The sequence below is a fragment of the Rousettus aegyptiacus genome, unplaced genomic scaffold (assembly GCF_014176215.1).
Source record: "Rousettus aegyptiacus isolate mRouAeg1 unplaced genomic scaffold, mRouAeg1.p scaffold_m13_p_15, whole genome shotgun sequence".
Classification (NCBI taxonomy): Eukaryota; Metazoa; Chordata; class Mammalia; order Chiroptera; family Pteropodidae; genus Rousettus; species Rousettus aegyptiacus.
In genome coordinates, this window is record NW_023416290.1 from 3,150,923 (window position 1) to 3,170,512 (window position 19,590).

The 19,590-nt window shown below is 54.9% G+C and overlaps 1 protein-coding gene across 2 annotated transcripts in view; it reads left to right on the forward strand.

The window, feature by feature from the left end:
* Window positions 1-19,590, forward strand: part of TPD52 (tumor protein D52) — a 173,551-nt gene that overhangs the window by 85,517 nt on the left and 68,444 nt on the right. The window contains exon 1 of one of the 2 annotated variants that reach the window (XM_016151474.2): window positions 10,653-10,749. The exons of the other annotated variant lie outside the window; for it this stretch is intronic. Coding sequence (XP_016006960.1) covers window positions 10,668-10,749 — 82 coding nt within the window. The 5' untranslated portion in view covers window positions 10,653-10,667. Of the gene's footprint in view, window positions 1-10,652; window positions 10,750-19,590 lie in introns of those variants that run through there. 2 annotated transcript variants of the gene reach the window in all.

Here is a 19,590-nt window from a genome sequence, read left to right on the forward strand (position 1 = left end):
ATTCGTGAATGGCACCCTGTGGGCACATGCGAATGTATGGGGGCGATGAGTATTAAATAAGGAAAGAATGAAAGGAAAAGCAGGTGGTCCGAAGCGATGAAGCCAGGCGAACGGGCAGTGCCCCTGGGGACTGAAGGGTTAACTCTGGAAAACCCATGCAGGGTTAGCAAAATCTCACCCTATTAAATATCGCAGTCGTACAGTAGGCGTACCCGTGTGTACGATATCCGTAAGGTGATTTATGTATGCTTAGGGGGTTATCGTGACCTGGCACAATTTTTACCTTCAAACCCTAACCACTACCAGCCCCATGAAATTAAACTCCACTAAATTATAAGGCCGTTGAGGGAGAATCGGAGCCTTTTACACATGGGTGTGGTTGGTCATATGTCTTGAAGACGGGATAACTTAGAAATCTGTGTCACGTGGTGATCAGCAGCCAACGCCCTCTTTTAAGTAACTTTCTTTGGCTATATATCAAAAAGTATTGAATTAACATCCATTCATCAAAAACTGGTACTATTTAGTATCCTCAGTGAGTTTGAAATCTCCGACGTCCACTCGTTGAAAAGATTCCATTGTTCCTGTGATTTTGCCAACTGCTGACAGCATTTTTGGCACAGTTTCAGTACTAAGTGGAATTATATATTTATCACCTAAATTATATAAGCTATCTATGCTTACTCAACAAAAAGATATATACTAAAGCAAAAAAGAAGTCAGATATGACTTACTCAAAGATAACGATTATTAGTATTTTGGTTTGTATTTGTCCATAGTTCTTTTCTGTGGGGGGTGTGTGTGTGTGTGTGTGTGTGTGTCTCTTTAATGAATACAAGTTTTGCCCACTCACTTCATAAGCAAAAATGGCACAAAGCAAAGAAGGAACTACCTTAGGATACCTGTAGGATACCTGCACTTTAAAATCATATTGATGGTTATAAAAACAAATCGCAGAAAGTCACCGCACAGTTTCATGGTTGCAAGATTCTTTCCTGAGGGTAGAATGTCGCTGGACTGTAATTACAGTGCCTTTGAAACTATGAGGCCTTCGGGTCCCAAAATATAGTTCATGTTCTTGCTTGTTCAAGTCACAGTGCACAGGACTCCAAGCCCTTCCTCAGTTCTGGAATAAAAAAATACACAGCAGGAAAGAAAGAGTGAAATTAGATAGACGCAGGTTCAAAACAGATAGTGTTCTTATCAGGTTGATAACGAAGTTACTTATTCACGTACTAGAAAGGTTCTTTTAACTAAGAAAACCCACGCTGTAACCCCCGGTGTTATTATCAGGACGTGTGACTTTGATAGCCTCTGTGCCTGTTTCCTTATCCGTAAAATGGGAATTTTCCATTTTCCATTCATATTGTCATTAAATCAAACGAAACGCCACATGTGGAAGTACTTTAAAAACAAACAAGCAAACAAACAAACAGCCCCCGTCTCAGGACAGTGGCATTTTCTTGAGCATCTCTTTATTTTTTTCTCATCCTCCCTCTCGCCTCTATCTTGGCTGCCATCAGCTTATTCTCTGGGTCGTGTTTATTCGTTTGTTCATTTGTTTTGTTTTGTTTTAGATTCCACAGATAAGTGAAATTGTGCTGGCTGGGAAATGATTGCTTGGCTCTCGCCATGGGAACCTAGGCCATTACCTATGGGAACGTAACATTCTAATAACAAGCTTTCTGCTTCTGTACCCCCACTTGCACACCCGACCTGTGGGCCGACAGGTAATGAATAGAAGAAAAATAGACCTTTGTGTGTAGACAGAATGAAAAATGGGATTTGGGGCTTAAAAACCCTGTACCTCTACGTTTCGGGGCTGCTTAATTTGGGGTCTGCGTACCCCTGGCAGACCCAGCCGGCTGGATAGAGAGTGTGCTCCCTGTAACGCACTGAGCTCTGGTGGTCCGTGCGTCTTTCGGGGGCTGGCGGCCACAACAAAGGAGACAGCGGAATTATTATATCGGTCTTTAAGAGTCTCTCTTCCTGTCAATCAAAGCCCCCTCCGCTGAAGTCTCTGAAATATGACTATGGATCATTTCGGTTTGATTATTCGAGAAGGGCCACGACTTGTAACAACCTGTCGTTTTGCTGAAGGAAGAGCGCGTAAGGAGCAGGCCGGGCCGGGCTCGGCGTCCGGGCCCCGGGCTCTGGGGCCGCCTTCCCAGCCGCCCGGCGACCCGGCGAGGCTCCGTTATCACACGCTCTTTCACGTGTTGGGGGCAGCTGGGAAGCTGCCTCTTCTGAGCCCGAAGCCCAAGTTCTGTCTCCTGTGGCTCTCAAAAAAGATTAGGATTTTCAAAGCGTTCGGTTATCGCGGCGACTCCCACCACAACCCACGGAAGTGGGGACTTTATCATCGTCCCCCTTTACAGATTAGGGGACAGGCTCAGAGAAGTTAAAGAGTTTGCCAAAGGCCGCCCAGCTGACAAGTGACAGAGAGCACCCTAGAAATCAAGATCACCGACTCCAAATAAACGCTCGTTTCTCTAAGTCATAATACAACCATGCCGGGCAAAGAAACCACCCAATCCGTTTAGTAATGACGCGAAGGAAACACAAAAGTTAGTAGAAGGAGAGGCGAAGTGGGTCCTGGGGTCAGGGTCCAAGTAACGTTCTGTACAGAAACTTCTTAAAGATTTCACAGACCTTAGTTTGAAATCGCGTTTACGAACCCTCGGAGGAGATGCCGTCGTATCTCATCCGTGTGTTCTCATAGTTGAACACGACGCTCCGCCGCGCAGGGCTCAGCGCACGCCCACCGGAGTGCGCCTGGCGGACGCCACTGGCTGAGTCGGCTTCCTAGGCGACTTTCCGGCCATGACAGGCGGGTGGGGGAGATGGGCCTTCGCAGAGGAGGTGCGATCTGCCGAGTGCCGCGGAGAGGCTAAGAACGGGATGCAGTCCTCTGAGAGCACGGGGTGCTGCGCGTGGGGACCCCACCGCCCGGACCACGTCCAGGAAGCCACAGTGGCAGCGGGAGGAACCTCGGCCTCGAAGGCTGGGCCTGGCCTCCGCTCGCGGCGCGGCTCTCCTCGCATTCCAGTCTCTCCGTCTGAATAATGCTCTCCGAGGGGCATCTGGTGGGCCATTCGGCAGTTTGGCATTTGGGAGAAGTGTAAGGCTCTGGGGACAGCCGAGGTACGCGTCCCAGCTCAGCTGCTCACTGTGTGCAGACCTTGGATGAGCCACCTTGTCCCGCTGGGCCTCAGACGCCTTCCGTAAATCGGGATAATTCCTGCTTCATGAGACCGTGGAGGCCGTGAACTAGGTCGTCGAGCGCTGAGGTCAGCGACAGCACATGCGATGGGCGTGTTAGCTACTGTTACCAGCGCCGTGTCTGCGAAGGCTTCGCTATCCGTGGAGGATTCGAAAAACACAAGAGTGAGAACCTCAGGTCAGACCTTTTCACTTAGTTGCGAGCCTTGGAAGCCGAGGCAGGTGCCTGAAATGTTGGTGGAGGGCAGGAGGCAGGTGAGAAACACAGGAGAGCGGGCCAAGTGCCCGGCCGTCCCCGGAGCCGTCGGCGGTGACCAGGGCAAGGGGCTGTTTGTCAGAGGTGCAAGGATATGTAGGAACACAGAGCCCTTTAAACAGGGTAATTCCAAAATGCTGGCAGGAAGAGAGAAGAAAATGACTTTCATTTGGAACAGAATACAGTTTCCAAAGATAGCCCCACACGTACAAGGTCAATTAATTTTCAACAACGGTGCCAAGTTAGATAATTCAATGGAGAAAAGACGGTCTTTTCCACAATAGTCCTGGAAGCCCTGGATATCCTATATGGAAAAAAATTAACCTTGACCCTTACTTCATACCATACAAAGATTAACTCAAAATGGATTCATAGACCTAACTGTAAGAGCTAAAACTAATTAAACTTTTAGAGTAAAACAGAAGAAAATCGTTTTTACATTAGATTAGGAAAAGACATGAAAACTATAAAAGAAAAAAAAGATAAATTGACTTCATCGAGATTAAAAATTTTTGCTCTTAAAGGTAAGCCACAAGACTAGATATATTTTTGCAAAACACGTATCTGACTCAGAATACCGAAAACTCCATAATAGTGTGAACAATCCAATAAAAAAAATAGGCAAAGAACTAAAAGGGGGACGCACAAAAGATTTATGATAAAAGATGTATCTTATAAAAAAAAATACATGATCAACAAATAAATGCATGGAAAGATGTTCAACATCACTAGTGATCAGAGAAAAGCAAATTAAACCTATAATGAGATCTTTTGAAGCTATGTTGTTAGATATATAAAAGTTCAGAATTGTTATAATATATATAATGGTATCATTCTTTAAATTTGATTTCTTATGTACGGTGTTGTGACCATATCCTTAGAATAATATTTATTAGATTTTTAAACATCTGTCCTCTAAATATATACAAATATATTTAGAGATATATATGTATGTCGTATATAATATTGTTTGTTTGTAAAATTACTTTTATCTAACAAAAATTTTTAGTACAGAAAATGAGATGCACCCACAGCCCCGAATATGGCTAAAAATGAAAAAGACGGACAGCAGCAGGTGTTGGCAAGGAAGCGGGGCCTTCGGAGCGCGCGTCTCTGTGCGGGCGTGAAAAAGCAACTTGCCTCCCACTCCCCAAGTGCTCCTGCCCGTTCTCTCTCATCCATGACGGCGTATAAGCCTCGACCGCCCCGTGTGTTTCAGTCTCGTTTTATATATATATATATATATATATATATATATATATATATATATATATCCGTAATAATCAATCTTGGATGTTTTCTCCTGTTAATCTGCCTCTGTTAGTTTGGTTGTTATCCCAGCTAGACGAACTTGGAGAGCAGGAGGAAGATCATTTTTTTACGCCCGCACAAAACCGTGTCCACATAAAAACTCAGACGCGGACGATACAGCATTACGCCGTGGTGTGTTCCTAAAACAACACGTCACGCAGCCAGGAAAAAGGAATGACCCCGTGAGCACAGGACAGAGGGGAAGAGCCTCCGAACCGTGCGCTCGGTGAGGGGAGCAGCCGAAACCCGTCCGAGCCAGATGATCCTATTTCCATGAAGTTCTGGAACTGGCAGTATGTGAAATATCAGTGGGTTCTGCTGGGGCAGGGAAGAGAAGAAGAACTCCAGGCGCCTGAGCTCAAAAATCCCATGAGGACGCGCCCCGCCCTGCCCTCTCCTCTCCCTGACCCTCGAACGGCCGGCTTGCTTTAGTTCCTGTCTCAGCAGATTTGACCCCCCGTCCTGGCATTTTGGTCGTAGGCAGCTGACAGTTTGATGAATGAGCTGAAGACTCCTGGAGACAATATATTATCTGCAATGATACACGTGGCTACCCTTCCGAACGTGTCCCCGGGTCAGACACCCCGAGGGTCAGTTTTAAAGGAGAGGCCTAGATCTGTGACTAATAACATGGAGGGATCTCAAAGGGGTCCTGAGAGCTAGGGTAAGACACACTCCGGAGACCGTCGTTTATGCAGATTTCAAAAGCCCACATTCCATGCCGTATTTTGATCGCAGGACCGTGCGTGTTAAGAAACGTATGGACACATGGACAGGAAGTATACGCACCGACGTCAGAATGACGGTCACTTCTGGGGAGAGCGAGGAAGGGGCAGCCTTTGTATCTGAGGCCATTTACTGTCTCCCCACATTCAACAGAGATCTGAAGCAAGGAAGGAAAATGGTTGAAATCTGTTGAGTTCGGGTCGGGGCGGGTATTGCGTATCGGTGCGCTCTGTACTGCTCTGTGTGTTCCAAACTTCTCAGGTGGAGACCGACGCCCGCCCTGCGGGCCTGGCCAGCCCGGATCCTGGTAGCGTCTCTCTCCCGGCTCTGCCTGACTGGAGGTATTCCAGAGGAAAAAACAACAGCCGTGCCTCACCACTGTCTTTTCAGTCGCATCCTGGGGAAGGAAAATCTCTCACCCCTCTTAGCAAGTTATCGAGAAAGCCCATCAATAACCGCATCTTCCTTTTTCTTACCGTGGACATCTATCAGCTTATAATTCCCAGGAAGTAGAGGTCCCGCCCACCCCAGTTCAAGCCCAAACAGTCACTGTGTGAACCACGTCACTCCTTGGAACTTGAGCATAATCATGGGGTGACTTCCAGCCTGGAGTTTCTGCCGATTCTCTTCTCATAGAACAATGGCGTCGGTCACGCCTGGAGCTTGGCATTTTTGTTTTTGCTTTTTAATAATGAAGTCAGCAACTTGGCCACTGGATGCTACTCCCGCTGCACACAAAACAGCGATCGAAAGGAAACCACTGATCAGGAGGCGGCATCCAGAATTTTCAGGGGTGCTCTTACCTGTGTGGGTCCGGTAACTGGTGGTTGAACAAGTGACGGAACTGCTGCCTCTCGTCGTCCCTGTCTGCCCAGTGACGACCTCACGGTGACAAGGACATGGCTGCTGCCGCCGAGGGCTCGCTGCAGGCCAGGCCCTGGGCTCAGCGCGTTGCCCGCATCTCACAGAATGTCCCAGGCGCCCTGTGCCGGAGCCGTTCGTCCCCAGCGAGACCCAGGATGAGAAAGCACCTGTGACAGGCCGCGTGGGCTCTTCCACCGGCCTGGGTGGGGGCGTGGGGGAGACCAGGGCACAGCAGGGGCCGCCGGCAGCTCCCCACGTCCGGGGTGCCCTTCCTCCTTACAGTTCCCCTTACAGTTACCCACAGCAGCCTCACGGGAACTGCAGCTGGGGGTCCCCTCCTGAGTCCAGCCTCGTGCCCACTCCCGCAGCCCGGCACAGGCCCTCGGCACTCGTCAGTAACCAGGCCAGCGTGGGGTTTCCAGCAGGGTCGTCTTTTAGGGGGGCGATCTCGGTCTTGAGGGTCACACTGTCCCGGCTGCAAATGCTGTCTGCGCGTGCGCGCCCCCTGTGACATTCGGAAGGGGTTGCGTTGTTCTGGGCTTGGCTTTCCCGCCGGTAGGAAGGAACTATTGTTGCCCACTTTGCAAAGTGGTGAGAAGTTCAAAAAAGAGTCTTGTGGTAAACATGAAGGCCCCTTCTCTTCCGCGTGGTCACAGAAGGGACAAATCAGCCTTCCTTTTCCCTGTTAGAAAAAGATAAAGTAGAAGGGCCTAAAGGAGAGGCGCGTGAGGTCTCCACAGCCCTGGCCCTGGGCTCAGCGCGTTACCCACATCTCGTTGAATGTGGCTCGCCTCGCCTCGCCTGAGTCGCGCTTCCAGAGGCAGGCGCGCGGGCGGGCGCGGAACAGGAACCAGGGCTCGGGGGGGAGTCGGCGGGCTGTCCCTGGAGAAGGCTCTGCCTGCACACGTGAGCGGTGGAGAGGGGACAGGGAGCCGGAGAGGAATGGGGACCCGGAGCCCAGAGACGCGCCCGGATTTGCTGTCACCGCCGCCGACAGAATGCCTTCTCTTTTTCTTATCCATTGGCAGAGGTAGCCACACATTCTGGGGAGCTGCGAGTGGTTCTTTACCGTTTGCGGAGTCTCTGTGTACTATTATTTATGGCTTTTTAAGGTTAAAAAGGGCAAATAAAACCCAATGCTAGATTTGGGGGGGGGGAAGTTAATGGACATTTAACTGGTAAATGGAGTGTTTGCTAGGCTATTAGTTATAGTTATTCTTTTCTATATTTCATAAAACGAAAATGAAAAGCCAACACTAAAGAAAAGTCTGACCCTCGCTGACTGCGCCCACCCCTTTCCTTCCCAGACTGTAAATGGACTTTATCGAGGGCTGTGGGGCACAGGGTAAGAGAGCTGCATCTGAGAGGACTTGGAATTCTGGGGACATTCTTGGCTGAGGCGCCCAATCACGGGGACAGCCCCAGGCCAGGTTGTGCAAGAGGCTCGGCGCCTCCGGGCGCCTCCATGCCCGAACCCCCACCCTGGCCTTTTGCCATCTCCTCCCCCCGGGCGCCTGGCGTCCTCCTTGGAAAGTCACCTTTCCCACCACCAGACCCATGAGCTGGGTCACACCGGGGACTGCCTGCGAGTGGACTCGACCCCGGAGTATTCGCACGTTAAAGCCCGTGGGGAGAGGGCAGGGGAGACCGCGCGAACACAGAGGTCTCCGCGGGTCCGTCCGCAGCCGGCCGCGAGCCACCCGGGGCGGGGGCGCCGCAGGCCCGACCCCCCTCGCTCCGGGAGCCCACGCTCCTGCCCCGCGGGCAGCGGCGGGCGGGCGGCGCGTGATCTGAACGGCCTGCTGTGCGGCTCGCTCTGCGCCGGCCACCGTGGGCCGCGTCCGTGGAGCAAAGGCCGCAGCCCCCCTCCTCGGGGCCCTCCCATTCCCGGGGGGCTGGCGGGCCGGCGGGGCAGGGGCGAGGACGCCAAGAAGGACCCGGGGGAAAAAGAGCGCCGCTGTTATCGGCGACAATAAATACTTTGGAAAAACACAGCGCAGGAAAGGGGACCAGCAGGGGGAGGAGGCGTCGCCCTGTGGCATAGGGAGGTCAGGGTGTCACCGGAGCCGAGCCCTGGAGAAGGTGAAGGGTGAGCCGCGAGGCCGCGCGCCCCCGGCCGGCACCCAGCCGCGTGGGCGCGCCGCGCCCGGCCTTGCCGCGCGGCCTTCGAGGCCCGCATCAGACGCCACCCCCCCAACGCCCCGACGAAGAGCCCCCCAAACCCCCAACGCCCCGACGAAGAGCCCCCCAAACCCCCAACACCCCGACGAAGAGCCCCCCGAAGCCCCCGGGCAGAGGCGCCGCCGCCGCCGCGCGCGCACTCACGCTCCGTGTCCGCTCCTGGCCGAGTCCGGCGCGGCTCCCGCGGGCGCCCGCGACAGCGCCGGGCACAGCGCTCGCTGCTGCCACCACCGCCAGGCCCGGCACAAAGCGAGGCCCGCAGGGCGCGTGACCCGTGCGCTCACTACCGGGGCGGGACGGGAAGCGCCACGCCCAGGTCTCCCCGGCGTCCCGGGGGGGCTCCCCTCGCGCGGGGTGGACGGGCTGCGCGTCCGAATTGCCAGCTGCTTCTTGGTTTGCCAGAGGACAGACGGCATTTCCGTTGGGGGGCGGGCGGAGGGGATTCTACCTGAGAGTATTAGATACATATTCGTTCAGTGAATAAAGCAAGAAATTAGTCACCAGCGGCTCAGGCGTCCGTGGGGAATTTGTTTTTGAGCAGGGGCCCTCCCATGCTCCCTCGATCCTGCTGCACCCGACCTCGCCAGAACCAGGTCATCCCAGGGGAGGGACCGGTGGCGTGTGCGGGTCCTTCCGCGTTGGGCACTCTGAACCAGGTTGGTCTGCAACAGCTTGGGAGGGCCCAGGCGGGCCAGGGGACCACGGCGCGTGTGCGTGGCGGGGCAGGGGCCCTGGGGCGGGCCCTGGGGCGGGCCCTGGGGGTGGGCCCGGTCCTGCACCACTCTGTCCTCTGCATCCTGAGTGTCTGTCCCTCCTGGACGCATGGCGGACCCCGCACAGCGGGTCTCCAGGCCAGACAGGAAGACACCGTAGAGAGGATGGTTTCCCATTGCTGGTCCCTAAGACGATGAGTGAGATGTCATGTTCCCACCCCAGCGGAGGAGAGAGGAGGGGAAGAGGGCCCAGGTGTGGCCGAGATGGATGGACCCTGACTTCCCTAGGCAGGACTTACCCCTGCGCCTGGTAGGCGGCCCTGCAATGTTTCCTGAGTGAGTTAGCTGGGTCTAGGGGAGCGGAACGTTCTCGCTTCTGGGAGTTAGAGATGGTGTTTTCCTTCCGAATCAGGGCAGGGAACCTTCACACCGCGTTTGTCAGTGTCTGAAGTGCTTCCGGCGTGAGCTCGGGGTGGCCAGTTACCACGACACCACCTCCCGTGGTCCCTCACTCAACAGCATTGGCCGCCGGGACGTGCTAAGTCCGATCGCCGGCCGGGGAGGCCACGAAGCCGTGGCCTGTCTTCAAAGAGGCCTCGGTCCAGACGGGGGGCAGACGGGCAGGTGGAAGCAGGCTCAGCAGCCGTGACAGGTGTCAGTCAGGCCAACGCTGCAGCCCCAGATGGGGGGACGGCTCCAAAGACGAGTCTCAGGGTGTCGTAGCCGCCAGCCCCCCGAAAGACACACGGAGCACCAGAACTCAGTGAGCTATAGGGAACACACTCTTGACCAGCTAGTGGGATCTGCCAGGGGTACGCAGACCCCAAATTAAGCAGCCCCGAAATGCAGAGGTGCAGGGTTTTTAAGCCCCAAACCCCATTCTTCATTCAGTCTGAACACCAAAGTCTGTTTTTCTCCTGTTCACCCCCTGTCGACCCGCAGGTCGGGTGCGTGAGCAGCAGGCCTACGGTTAGAACACCATGTTCCCAGAGGTGAGGGCCTACGTTCCCATGGCGAAGCCGAGCCATAATTTCCCAGCCGGCACGGGGGGAGCCGTCTCAGAAACGCGGGCGGTTGTCTTTCTCTGGGGACGGCTGGGGGGCGGGAGGAGAAGCGCGGTTTTCACTGAACCCCGAGCAAGTCGCCAGGCCCACAGGGGGCCGGAGGGCTGGGGCGGGAGCCGGAGCCTGTCTCCCCCCCGCCCCTCAGAGCCGTGGCCGCCCTTCTGCGGACGAGGCCTCACCCCGTGGGGAGCGGGAAGGACACCTCCCCCCCACTCCCCCCCCCCACCCCCTCTCTCCAGCCTGGAACGCCAAATTCCAAACTCTGCCCGAGTCGCTGATGGGGACCGCGTGACCCTGGGTGCTGCTCCGTGCAGGACGCTGTCACAAGAGATGATCTGTGATCGCTCCAAGCTCGAATCTGGGGCCGGAGTTTTACAACCTCAGGCCTATCGACTGTTTCCATCTGCTTTAGGTATGTTATCTTGAGAGTTGAAGGTTGGGATCAGGGCGCAGGGAGTCAGGGCGGGGAGGGAGGACTCTGAGGGAGGCCAGCATGAGGGGCACCTTGGGGCGAGGCGGGCGGGGCAGGAAAAGCATCCGAAAGGGGAGACCCCTCCCATCCTGGCCCATCCTGGCCCGATGATCCGATCCTTCCTTCCTCGGAGCCATTTTCTTTTCTCCACTAGTGTGCACCGTTCCTTCACAGGCCTTAATGATAAGGACCCAGCGTCACCGAGGTATTAGCTGAATGCTTCGGTCCCACTGGGAGGCACAGCCTTGATACACCCAGTCCTACTGCTGGCCGGGCACACAATGCTCGGAGAGAGTTTTGAAGCAGATGCCTTCACACAACTCCGTGAAAGAACAAATAAGGAGAGTCGAAGCCACTGACCTCTGTTTAGAGCCTTGCAGTTTACAAAGGAGGTGGCTTCATTCCACCCCGGGCACAGAGGAACAAAGCCAGGCCTTGGAGAGTTAGACCGCTCACCCCAGGGGACTCATCCGGTTGTCACCAGACATAAACAGCAGGACACAGATGTCACAGGGAGAGAGTGTGGCGCCCATTCCTTTGGGAACAAGCAGGACAGCGAGGGAAACGACACCCAACTACTCTTGCCCGGAAAAAAAGCAGAAACGGGCCACCCCAAATGTGCGAGACTCTGTGCGCACAGTGCCTCCTCCTTGAGATCTGGACGCTCAGTGAGCACGACAGGTTTTCCGATCGCGTGCCACCCCTGGCCCCCCTTATTCTGCTCAGAACCATTCTGTAGGAAGCGGACCCCTAACCATCGGGGTTCGAGAACTGGCGTTTCGACCAGGGCCACGAATAGGTGCTTTCAAGAGCGCCCTCCTCCGCCCCAGGCCCAGACGGGGTGGGTGGGCCGTGACTCAGCAGACACATGGGGGGAGGTGGGGGGAGCATCTCAGTGTGGCCAGGCCCCCTCCACCCCGGAGCAGGGCACCGAGGCCGCAGCCGTGTGGCCTTGTGACTGTCCCAGCTCCGAAGGGGCTTCCACTCCGACCTCAGGCTCGGACAGAACCCCTGCTATAAAAATACAACAATTAAAAATAGAAAAAACCAAATACACGCCCTGCTGCCTCCCTTTTAAAAACACGAGCACACGACACAGGGTCTCTATTCTCAGTTCTTGCTCAAAGAATTTTTGGTATTAACATCCGCCCCACTATGCCACAAGGTGAACTCAAGGTGAAGTCTCAGAGGCCAGCAGGGTGTTTGCTGCTCGGCAAGTATTGGCAAGCATCTATTGACCGACTGGCTGTCCCTCCCAGCCGCCAAGTGCACACACCTAAGGCAAAAATGAAGGGTTGGGGGATAAAGCGCTGAGTCTGCTGGGGTGTGTGGGGGGCAGGGTCTTCTCTGGTGGGCGCACGCGAGGGTTTTAAAGTTTAACAAAGCTTGCTGTGGTTCGGGGCTGCAGTTTGGGGCGGGCCAGTACCCCTAACTCTCCGTAGCTGGAAACTCCGCAGAGTAAGGTAAGGGCGCGGTGAGGAGGAGGGGGCAGGGACCACCACGGTCTAGTGTCTGACTCCTTCATCCAGGACGCTCCTGGCTCTGCCCTTGCCCTTGAGGATGCCGCTCAACCCCTCCTCTTCTCGGCTTCTCGTCCGTGAAACGTGATTAGCGGATGCCCATCTCAGCGGCCGTCTGGGGGCCAAAGTCTCTCGTGAGCTGGGGGAGACCGTGGCTGGGCATCCCCGTGTGGCCGTGGCATGTTCGTTTGTGTGTGCCCACACTGCATGCAGGGCACTCAGTAAAGGGATAACCACGGGGGGGGGCGGGGACGGGGACTAGCAGGTTCCTGGTTGCAGAAAGTGGGGACAGTCTTTCAGGATGTGCAGAGGAGGCTGGAGGTGGTCCAGCGCTACACATACGGGCGTCTGAGGGGCGCCAGAGGCCAGAGCAGAGGGAGCGTCTGGGCGTTTTGAAGAGGCCCCGGAGCATCTGTCTCCTAATGGAGGGGTCTTGGAGGAACGTTAGGGAAGAAGGTGGATTGGCGTTAGGTGGATCCATTACACAGAAGGAAGAGAATGTGAGTTGAACAGGTAGAAAGCACAAAAAGACGCGGAAATGCAGCATTCTGATTGGTGCCCACTGTGAGCTGACAGCGGTTTGGAGCCCGAGAACGTGGGTTCCATTTGTTTGCTCAGACACATTAGGCAGGCAGGGACTGTGGCCCGTTCTGTGGGCGTCCGGGCCCAGTCCCTCTGACTGTGACTCTCAGCCCAGGCCCTGAGGAGACACTTTCCTGAAAGGCCGCTCGGCTCTCAGTGCACGCCCAGCCTTTTCTAGAACACAGTCACGGGGTGGAGCCCAGGCCTCCTTTCAGAGGGTTCCCGCTTTGTAGAGCTCCCTCAGGGACACCTCACCTCCCCAGGTGACGGGGGGGGGGGGGGTGTCACGCCTCGCCGAAGGAACTGTGTGCCATCTCCAGCTGGGATGGGAATGCTCGCAAAATGAGACCCACTCTCCTGAGGCCTCCAAGCTCTACTTAAACCCTCCAGGGGTCCTTGACCCCTAATCCATCCTGGGCTGTGTCTGCACAGATGCAAATGACCCTGTGGGAGGAGAGGTGGGGTCCGGGTCACCTCTTCCTCTGTCTCTCCCTCTTTCTTTTTTAATTGGGGAAATTTGAACACAAACGCAACTTGGGAGGAAAGGACCTGCAAATGTTATTTATAATTGCCATATTTTATCAAGTACAGTATGCTATCAATTTTGAGATGAATAAGTATTCTGCATATCACTCAAAAGGAAAAAGTTGTGAAATGATGACATTTTGTCCTGATTTCAGAGATGTTAAAATGGGGGGCTGCGTGCAACATATTCCATATGAAAAATGCTGCCACGCCCATTTAAAAGTCGAGTAAGTCATGAGCAAAGTACCCGATGCCTAGTATTTGTTGACAAACCCTTGTTCAGTGTTACTGTGTGCCGGGCAGTGTTCTCAGTACTTTATAAATAATTATCGAATCTTCCAAACACCCCTGTGAGGTAAGATCTCCTTTTCCCCATCAGAAAATCCAGGCATTGAGAGGTTAGGAGACCTTCCCAAAGGCATTAAGTGGCAGATCCAAGCTCCCCCACCACCACCGCCCCGCGCCCCGGGGCGTCGCCCCCAGACTCCGTTCTCGCCACTGGTGGCGGGTCTGACGAATACACGAACGAGTGAGTGAATGAATGAATGGAGAAAATACTGAGAACTGGACTTCAAGCATAGAACCTAGCACAAATGTCTCCCTTCCGGAGGGCCAGCCTGTGTCCGTAAGCTCAAGGTCGTCGAACGCTAAATTCTAAAGGAGCCGAGGAGACAGGTGTGCGGGAAGGGAAGAGGGACTCCCCTGCAGTCCTCGCTCTGCCGTTCGTCTATCCGCAGCCTGATGATGAATCGCGGCGTCGCCTGGGTGGCGGGCGCCCTTGCTGCGGGAGAGAGCGCCACCTGCTGACGGCCGTGCCCGCGGCTGGGGGCTGCATCCGGGACCTCGCGCGGCTGCGGCATGGCCCTGCGGGGACGAGGCCACGCGGCAGGCAGCGGCTCCGCAAGGAAGGAAGCCGCCTTCGGCAGGGGCCGGAGCACCCGGCGAAGACCTGCTCGGCCGGACGCGGCCGGCGCTGCAGCGCGCGTCACTGCCACGCCGCCGCGGTGAACGCAGCGGCGACCCCATGGCATTGTCGGGCCCGTGCTCTGCAAGCGCACGCACTGCGCCTTCATCCGTTCGTTTACCAGGCGGCCCCTCTGTGCCGGCACCGCCCCGGACACTGGGGGAGCAGCCCCGCACGAAGGTGCAGGAGGGGGCGCGACGGGCAGAAAACACACGAGTCCTGCGGTCATTTCTGACGGTGATAAATGCTGCCAAAAAAAGGAAACCGGAAATGGGGCGAGAGCCGTCCCGCCAGTGAAAACAACCAATGAGCTCGGAAGATGTTGTTATGGGCGCTCTCCAGGCTCCGGGTAAAGTCCGCAGCCTGAGGTCGGTTGAATGCAGTCGTGAGCCGGTCAGTGAGCAGTGAGCTTGCTGGGACTTCATCCTCTGCCTCTGAACCCACAGCCTGGCGCTCAGCAGGCTGCCCAGGAGGTGAGGGATGCAGGGAGGGTGCGCGGAGGATGCAGGGAGGATGCAGGGAGGGTGCGCGGAGAGGCGCGGATGGTGCAAGGAGGATGCAGGGGATTGCGCATGAGGGATGCAGGGAGGATGCAGGGAGGATGGACGGAAGGCGCGTGGAGGACGCGCAGAGGATGCGCGGAGGACGCATGGAGGACGCAATGCACAGAGGATGCGCGGAGGACGCATGGAGGACGCAATGCGCGGAGGATGCGCGGAGGAAGCAGACAGTGTAGGAGGTCGCAGCCGGCACCTTACACCGGTTGTCATTTCTACTTCTCCTGAGAGCTGTCTCCAGTACCTGAAAGTCTCTAGCCGGGCACAGAAGTAAAAAGAGAACGCCCCGTGGATGTTTACACGGACTCTCAGAATCTAATGGCCCTTGATATGTAAGTGGGCCCTTCAGAGGGAAAAAAGAAACAAGCCAAGTCACTCAGTTCTTGCCGTATGTGGCCGTGGATTTGCCGGTGAGACTTCTACCGACGTCGTGCATTTGGAAAAATTGCATCGTTTTCTTATTAGCTGCATCTCATCGCGTGGGAGGATGTGTGCACTTCCTGTGCCCCCCGGAGTCGGCTGTCATTTCTAAGATGGGAAGAGAAACTCTGGCAAAAGTCGGGGTCTGGGCCCTCCCCAGTCGCCAGCATTCAGGGGGCCAGGCTAGAGGAAGAGGCTATATGGATTTGGGAAATGCTGAGAAATTTGAAAAATGAGGTGTATAATGAAGTAGGCATCTAATTAGTTATTAATTAGAGAAACCAAGTACAATGGTCTGTACAAACTGCTCACTGTTCCAATCCCCAGCGTGGGAAGCTGCAGTTCTGTGCCAGGCCCAGCTTCGAGTGGTTCCCCTCTTGCTGAGGCCCGTGGTCCTCCATCTGTCAAAGCCTCGCTGTCTGAGTTTCTGAAAGGAAGGCATATTTTTAAAATCTTGCATTTCACTGTGGATTTCTACTGAACCGATGTTTATTTCAGCTCAGGCAAATCGTCGTTTCCAGGCTGTGGGGTATGGGGACACTTCCACAGGTCCTTTTTCTGATTGTCATAAATTACGAGGTGACATGGACAGGAATGAAGTCAGATCAGTGTGACTTAAGAGAGCCAGGGAGGGAATCGAGTGGCTTTTAAAGGGAACAAAAAGCCAGCTGGGCAGTTAGTTCCCGGCGGTAAGAGTAAGGCAGTCAGCAAAAAAACATTGCGTGAAAATAATTTATATCACACACGTTACTTTTCTTCCACGAGAGTCCCTCATAAAAACCAGCATTTGGTGGAAATTCGGAGATGAGCGAAGCGGACGGTGTAGTGTGTCAGAACACTGTTTCAAAGGAATGGGAAAACGTTTATGCCGGTGGCTACGTGTAGAACTGTCAAGAAAGAAAAAGTCAGGTTCTCAAGAGCGGCATAGTATATAGGAGCGATTCTCTGGGTGGGGACCTGCCTTCCGCTCCGGAGGGATCCAGGCTGACTCATCCGTGTGCCAGCAGCCTCCCGATGGACATTCCGGGACGTTCTGTGAAGTGGCCATCAGGATAACAGCGTTTTCTCCCTTATTAATCTTTCTTAAGTGTGTGTGGGGGGTTGGGTTATGAAGTTCACACAAAAGACAGTGTAAACAGTCTGGCGGCCCTCAAAATGGGACGCCTCCGGCTACCGAACGCCCCAGTAATCCCATCCCTAGGTGCTACCCAGGTGACGTGGAACCGGACATCTGCAAGAAACTGGGATGCGGATAGTCATAGCGGCACTTTTTGTAATAGCGGAAAAGGGGACACAGCCCCAATGTCCATTAATTGGCAAACGGATAAGTAAAATCCGGCCTGTCCATACAACTATCATTCAGCAATAAAAAGGAATGAATCTCTGCTGCATGTTAGCAAACAGGTCGTTCATAAGAGGCCTTGTGTTGTATGAGGCCATTTCTTCTCAATGTCCAGAACGGTCAGACTCGGAGACAGTGGATTGATGGCGGCCTCGGGCCGAGGAGGCGGGAAAGGGGGTGACGGGTAGGGAATTTCTTTTTGAGGCGAGGAAAGTGTTCAAAAATTAGATTACGGTGATGGGAAAACACTGAAAAAAAGTCAGGGCGGTGGACGATGCGATGCACACGCTTCCCCCTGAGGATTTGGTCACTTTTGCGCGTTGCCCCCAAGGAGAATCACGCTTTGGCGGGTGGCGCCAGGCGCTGACAGCCGGACCCGCCTGCAGAGGAGGGGGCGGCCCAGGGTGCGGGGAGGCGGGCCACAGTCGGCTGGTGCTGGGGAGGGGAGGGCAGGGCAGGGCAGGGCTGGCAGCAAGCCACCCCCCCCCCCGCCCCGTTGGTGTCGCCCCTCGGGGGGTGCGGGCGGGCCCCACGCGGGAGCTGCCAGCGTCCGGCCCAGGGCTCGGCCCCCGCGCGGACAGCCACTGCCCGCCAGCCGCCCATCAGAGAGGCGGAGGCCCCCAGGGGTGGCCCCGGCGTGGCGCGGCGGGCGCAGGCGCGTCCGTGCGCAGCAGAGGGCGCCCTCGGCACGCGAAGCCGGGCGAGCGCCCCGCTACCGCGCGCGGCGGTGGACGCGCCGCCACCCGGGGGGATCGCGTGCTCTGGGTTTGAGGACGCAACGAAACCGAACTCCAGCAGCACTGCCGAGGCCCAGCGGGGCGACGCATTCACGCGGTCGGGGCCGCGGGCCCCTCCCGGGGCTTCGTGGACGCCTGCTACGCGCAGGTGTCCGTGGCTGAAAACCGCGAGCCCCGGGGGCGCGCTGCTGCCGGCTGCATCTGCCACCTCAGCTCAGAAAGCAGCAGGGGCCCTCTCCGGCACGCACTCCTCAGGGAACCTCTGGCGGGGAAGGAGGAACAACTGTCGGCTTTTCAATCTCCTTTTCCTGCCCACTGGACTGTGTGAAAGCACAGTAATAATTGAATTTTTTCGGGGTGGGCCATGTGCCGTACACTATTCTGAACACTTTCTAACCTTGGTGCCTTGATGTAGCGGCATCTGCACTGCTGGGGGAGGTGGGGCTTGTTAGAAACGCAGACTCTCGGGGGGCACCCCAGACCCACCCACTCAGAGCCCGCAGTCTTAGAGAGACTTGGATGCGCATGACAGCGTCAGAGGCGCGTCTCTGCCGCGCAGGGTCTGATCGAAAGGCCATGACCATCCTGCAACGGGGGCACTATTATCATCTCCATTTTAAAGTAGGAAACCGAGGCAAAGAGAAGTTACAGGACTCACCCAGGACAAAGTTGGGATTCTAAACTCGGGCACAATAGCTTGCATGCCCACACGCTTGTTCATATTGCCGGAGTTTTCCTCTTCTTCACCGTCTTCCCCTGTTTTCAGATGCATGAAGTGGACACAGTTAACATGTCTGTCTGTCGTATTGGTTAAGGAGTCACTGTTTATCAATGCAGTTGAGATCCTTAAAGTAAGAGTCCTTTCCGTGGGTTACTTACACAAAGGGAGGCCTCGGGGTTCCTTTCTTGGGAGTGTTCTCTTTATCACAAGTGCTATTTACCGCAGGTGTGTCTCTCTGCCTGCCTCACCTGCCTTTAACTGGCACACCAGCCCTACTCCTACCCCAGAGCCCTGGCACTGACCCCCACCTGCACGCCTCGCTCGCTCACTTCCTTCAAGTCCTTGTTTGAATAGTACATTCTCTAGAAGCCATCTTGACCCTCCTACTTGAAATCACAACTGTCCTTTTCTAAAAAAAGAATAATCATAATAATAATTCAGGAAGGAAAGAAGGATCCTTTCCAAAAACAAACAAAAGAGAAGTCTTTAATCGCCAAGAAGGCCTCGCGGAGAGAAGCCAACAACTAAAAGAAGAAAAGACCCAGACATCTCTTTTCGCCTTCCGGTGGCCCAGGACGCTGCAGCCCTGAGGGCAGGCCACATACCTTCGCAAGAGCGCTCCCAGGGGGACTAAGCTTGACCATGCGCTGCCCTCAGAGTCCCCTTGATTGCTGAGTGGTCACGCAGAATGGGGAGCAACGCGGTGGTGCTCAGCGCGGTTGTCGAGGGCAGATCCGGCCATCTGTGAGGAAGCTTCGCCGGCCCTGAAGTGGCCAAGGTCACGCTCTGAGGAGAGAGGCAGCCACACCTTCCGCTAGACCTCCCATGCTGCTCCCAGTGCTGCCAAGAAGACGAGGATCATCGTGACGGAGTCCGGCTCATCGGTTTTAACATATTGAGGATTTCTGTGATCTAAGAAAAAGAATGACACCATGCCCCCAACACGCACACACACACACACACACACACACCCTTCTACCTTATTCCTCTTCTCTGTCTTATTTTTCTCAGTAGCACTTTTTACAATCTGATAAATGTATGTTATTTTATTTGCTTGCTGTTTTTTTTTTTTCCATTAGAAAGTAAATCCCCATAACGATAAGGACTTGTGTTTGTCTTTGTTCACCCTGTGCCCCTCCCCGCCCGCAGCGCTTGGGAAATCACCTGCCATAATCCAGGCGCTTTATCATCTTTGCTGAACGAATGAGTGAGCAAGCGAGAGGTCCCCACATGCCCGCAGACTTCTCGAGATGCTGGGCCACATTTTTTTTTGGTTTTGTGTCTCCAGATCTTAGCGATGCGATTGGTAAAATAAACGCTTATTGAAATGGGTTGTTTTCTTGAGAGCATACTTATAGAAGTTTAAATTGTACATTTATATCACTGGTATCTTTTTTTTTTCTTTTGCTCAGA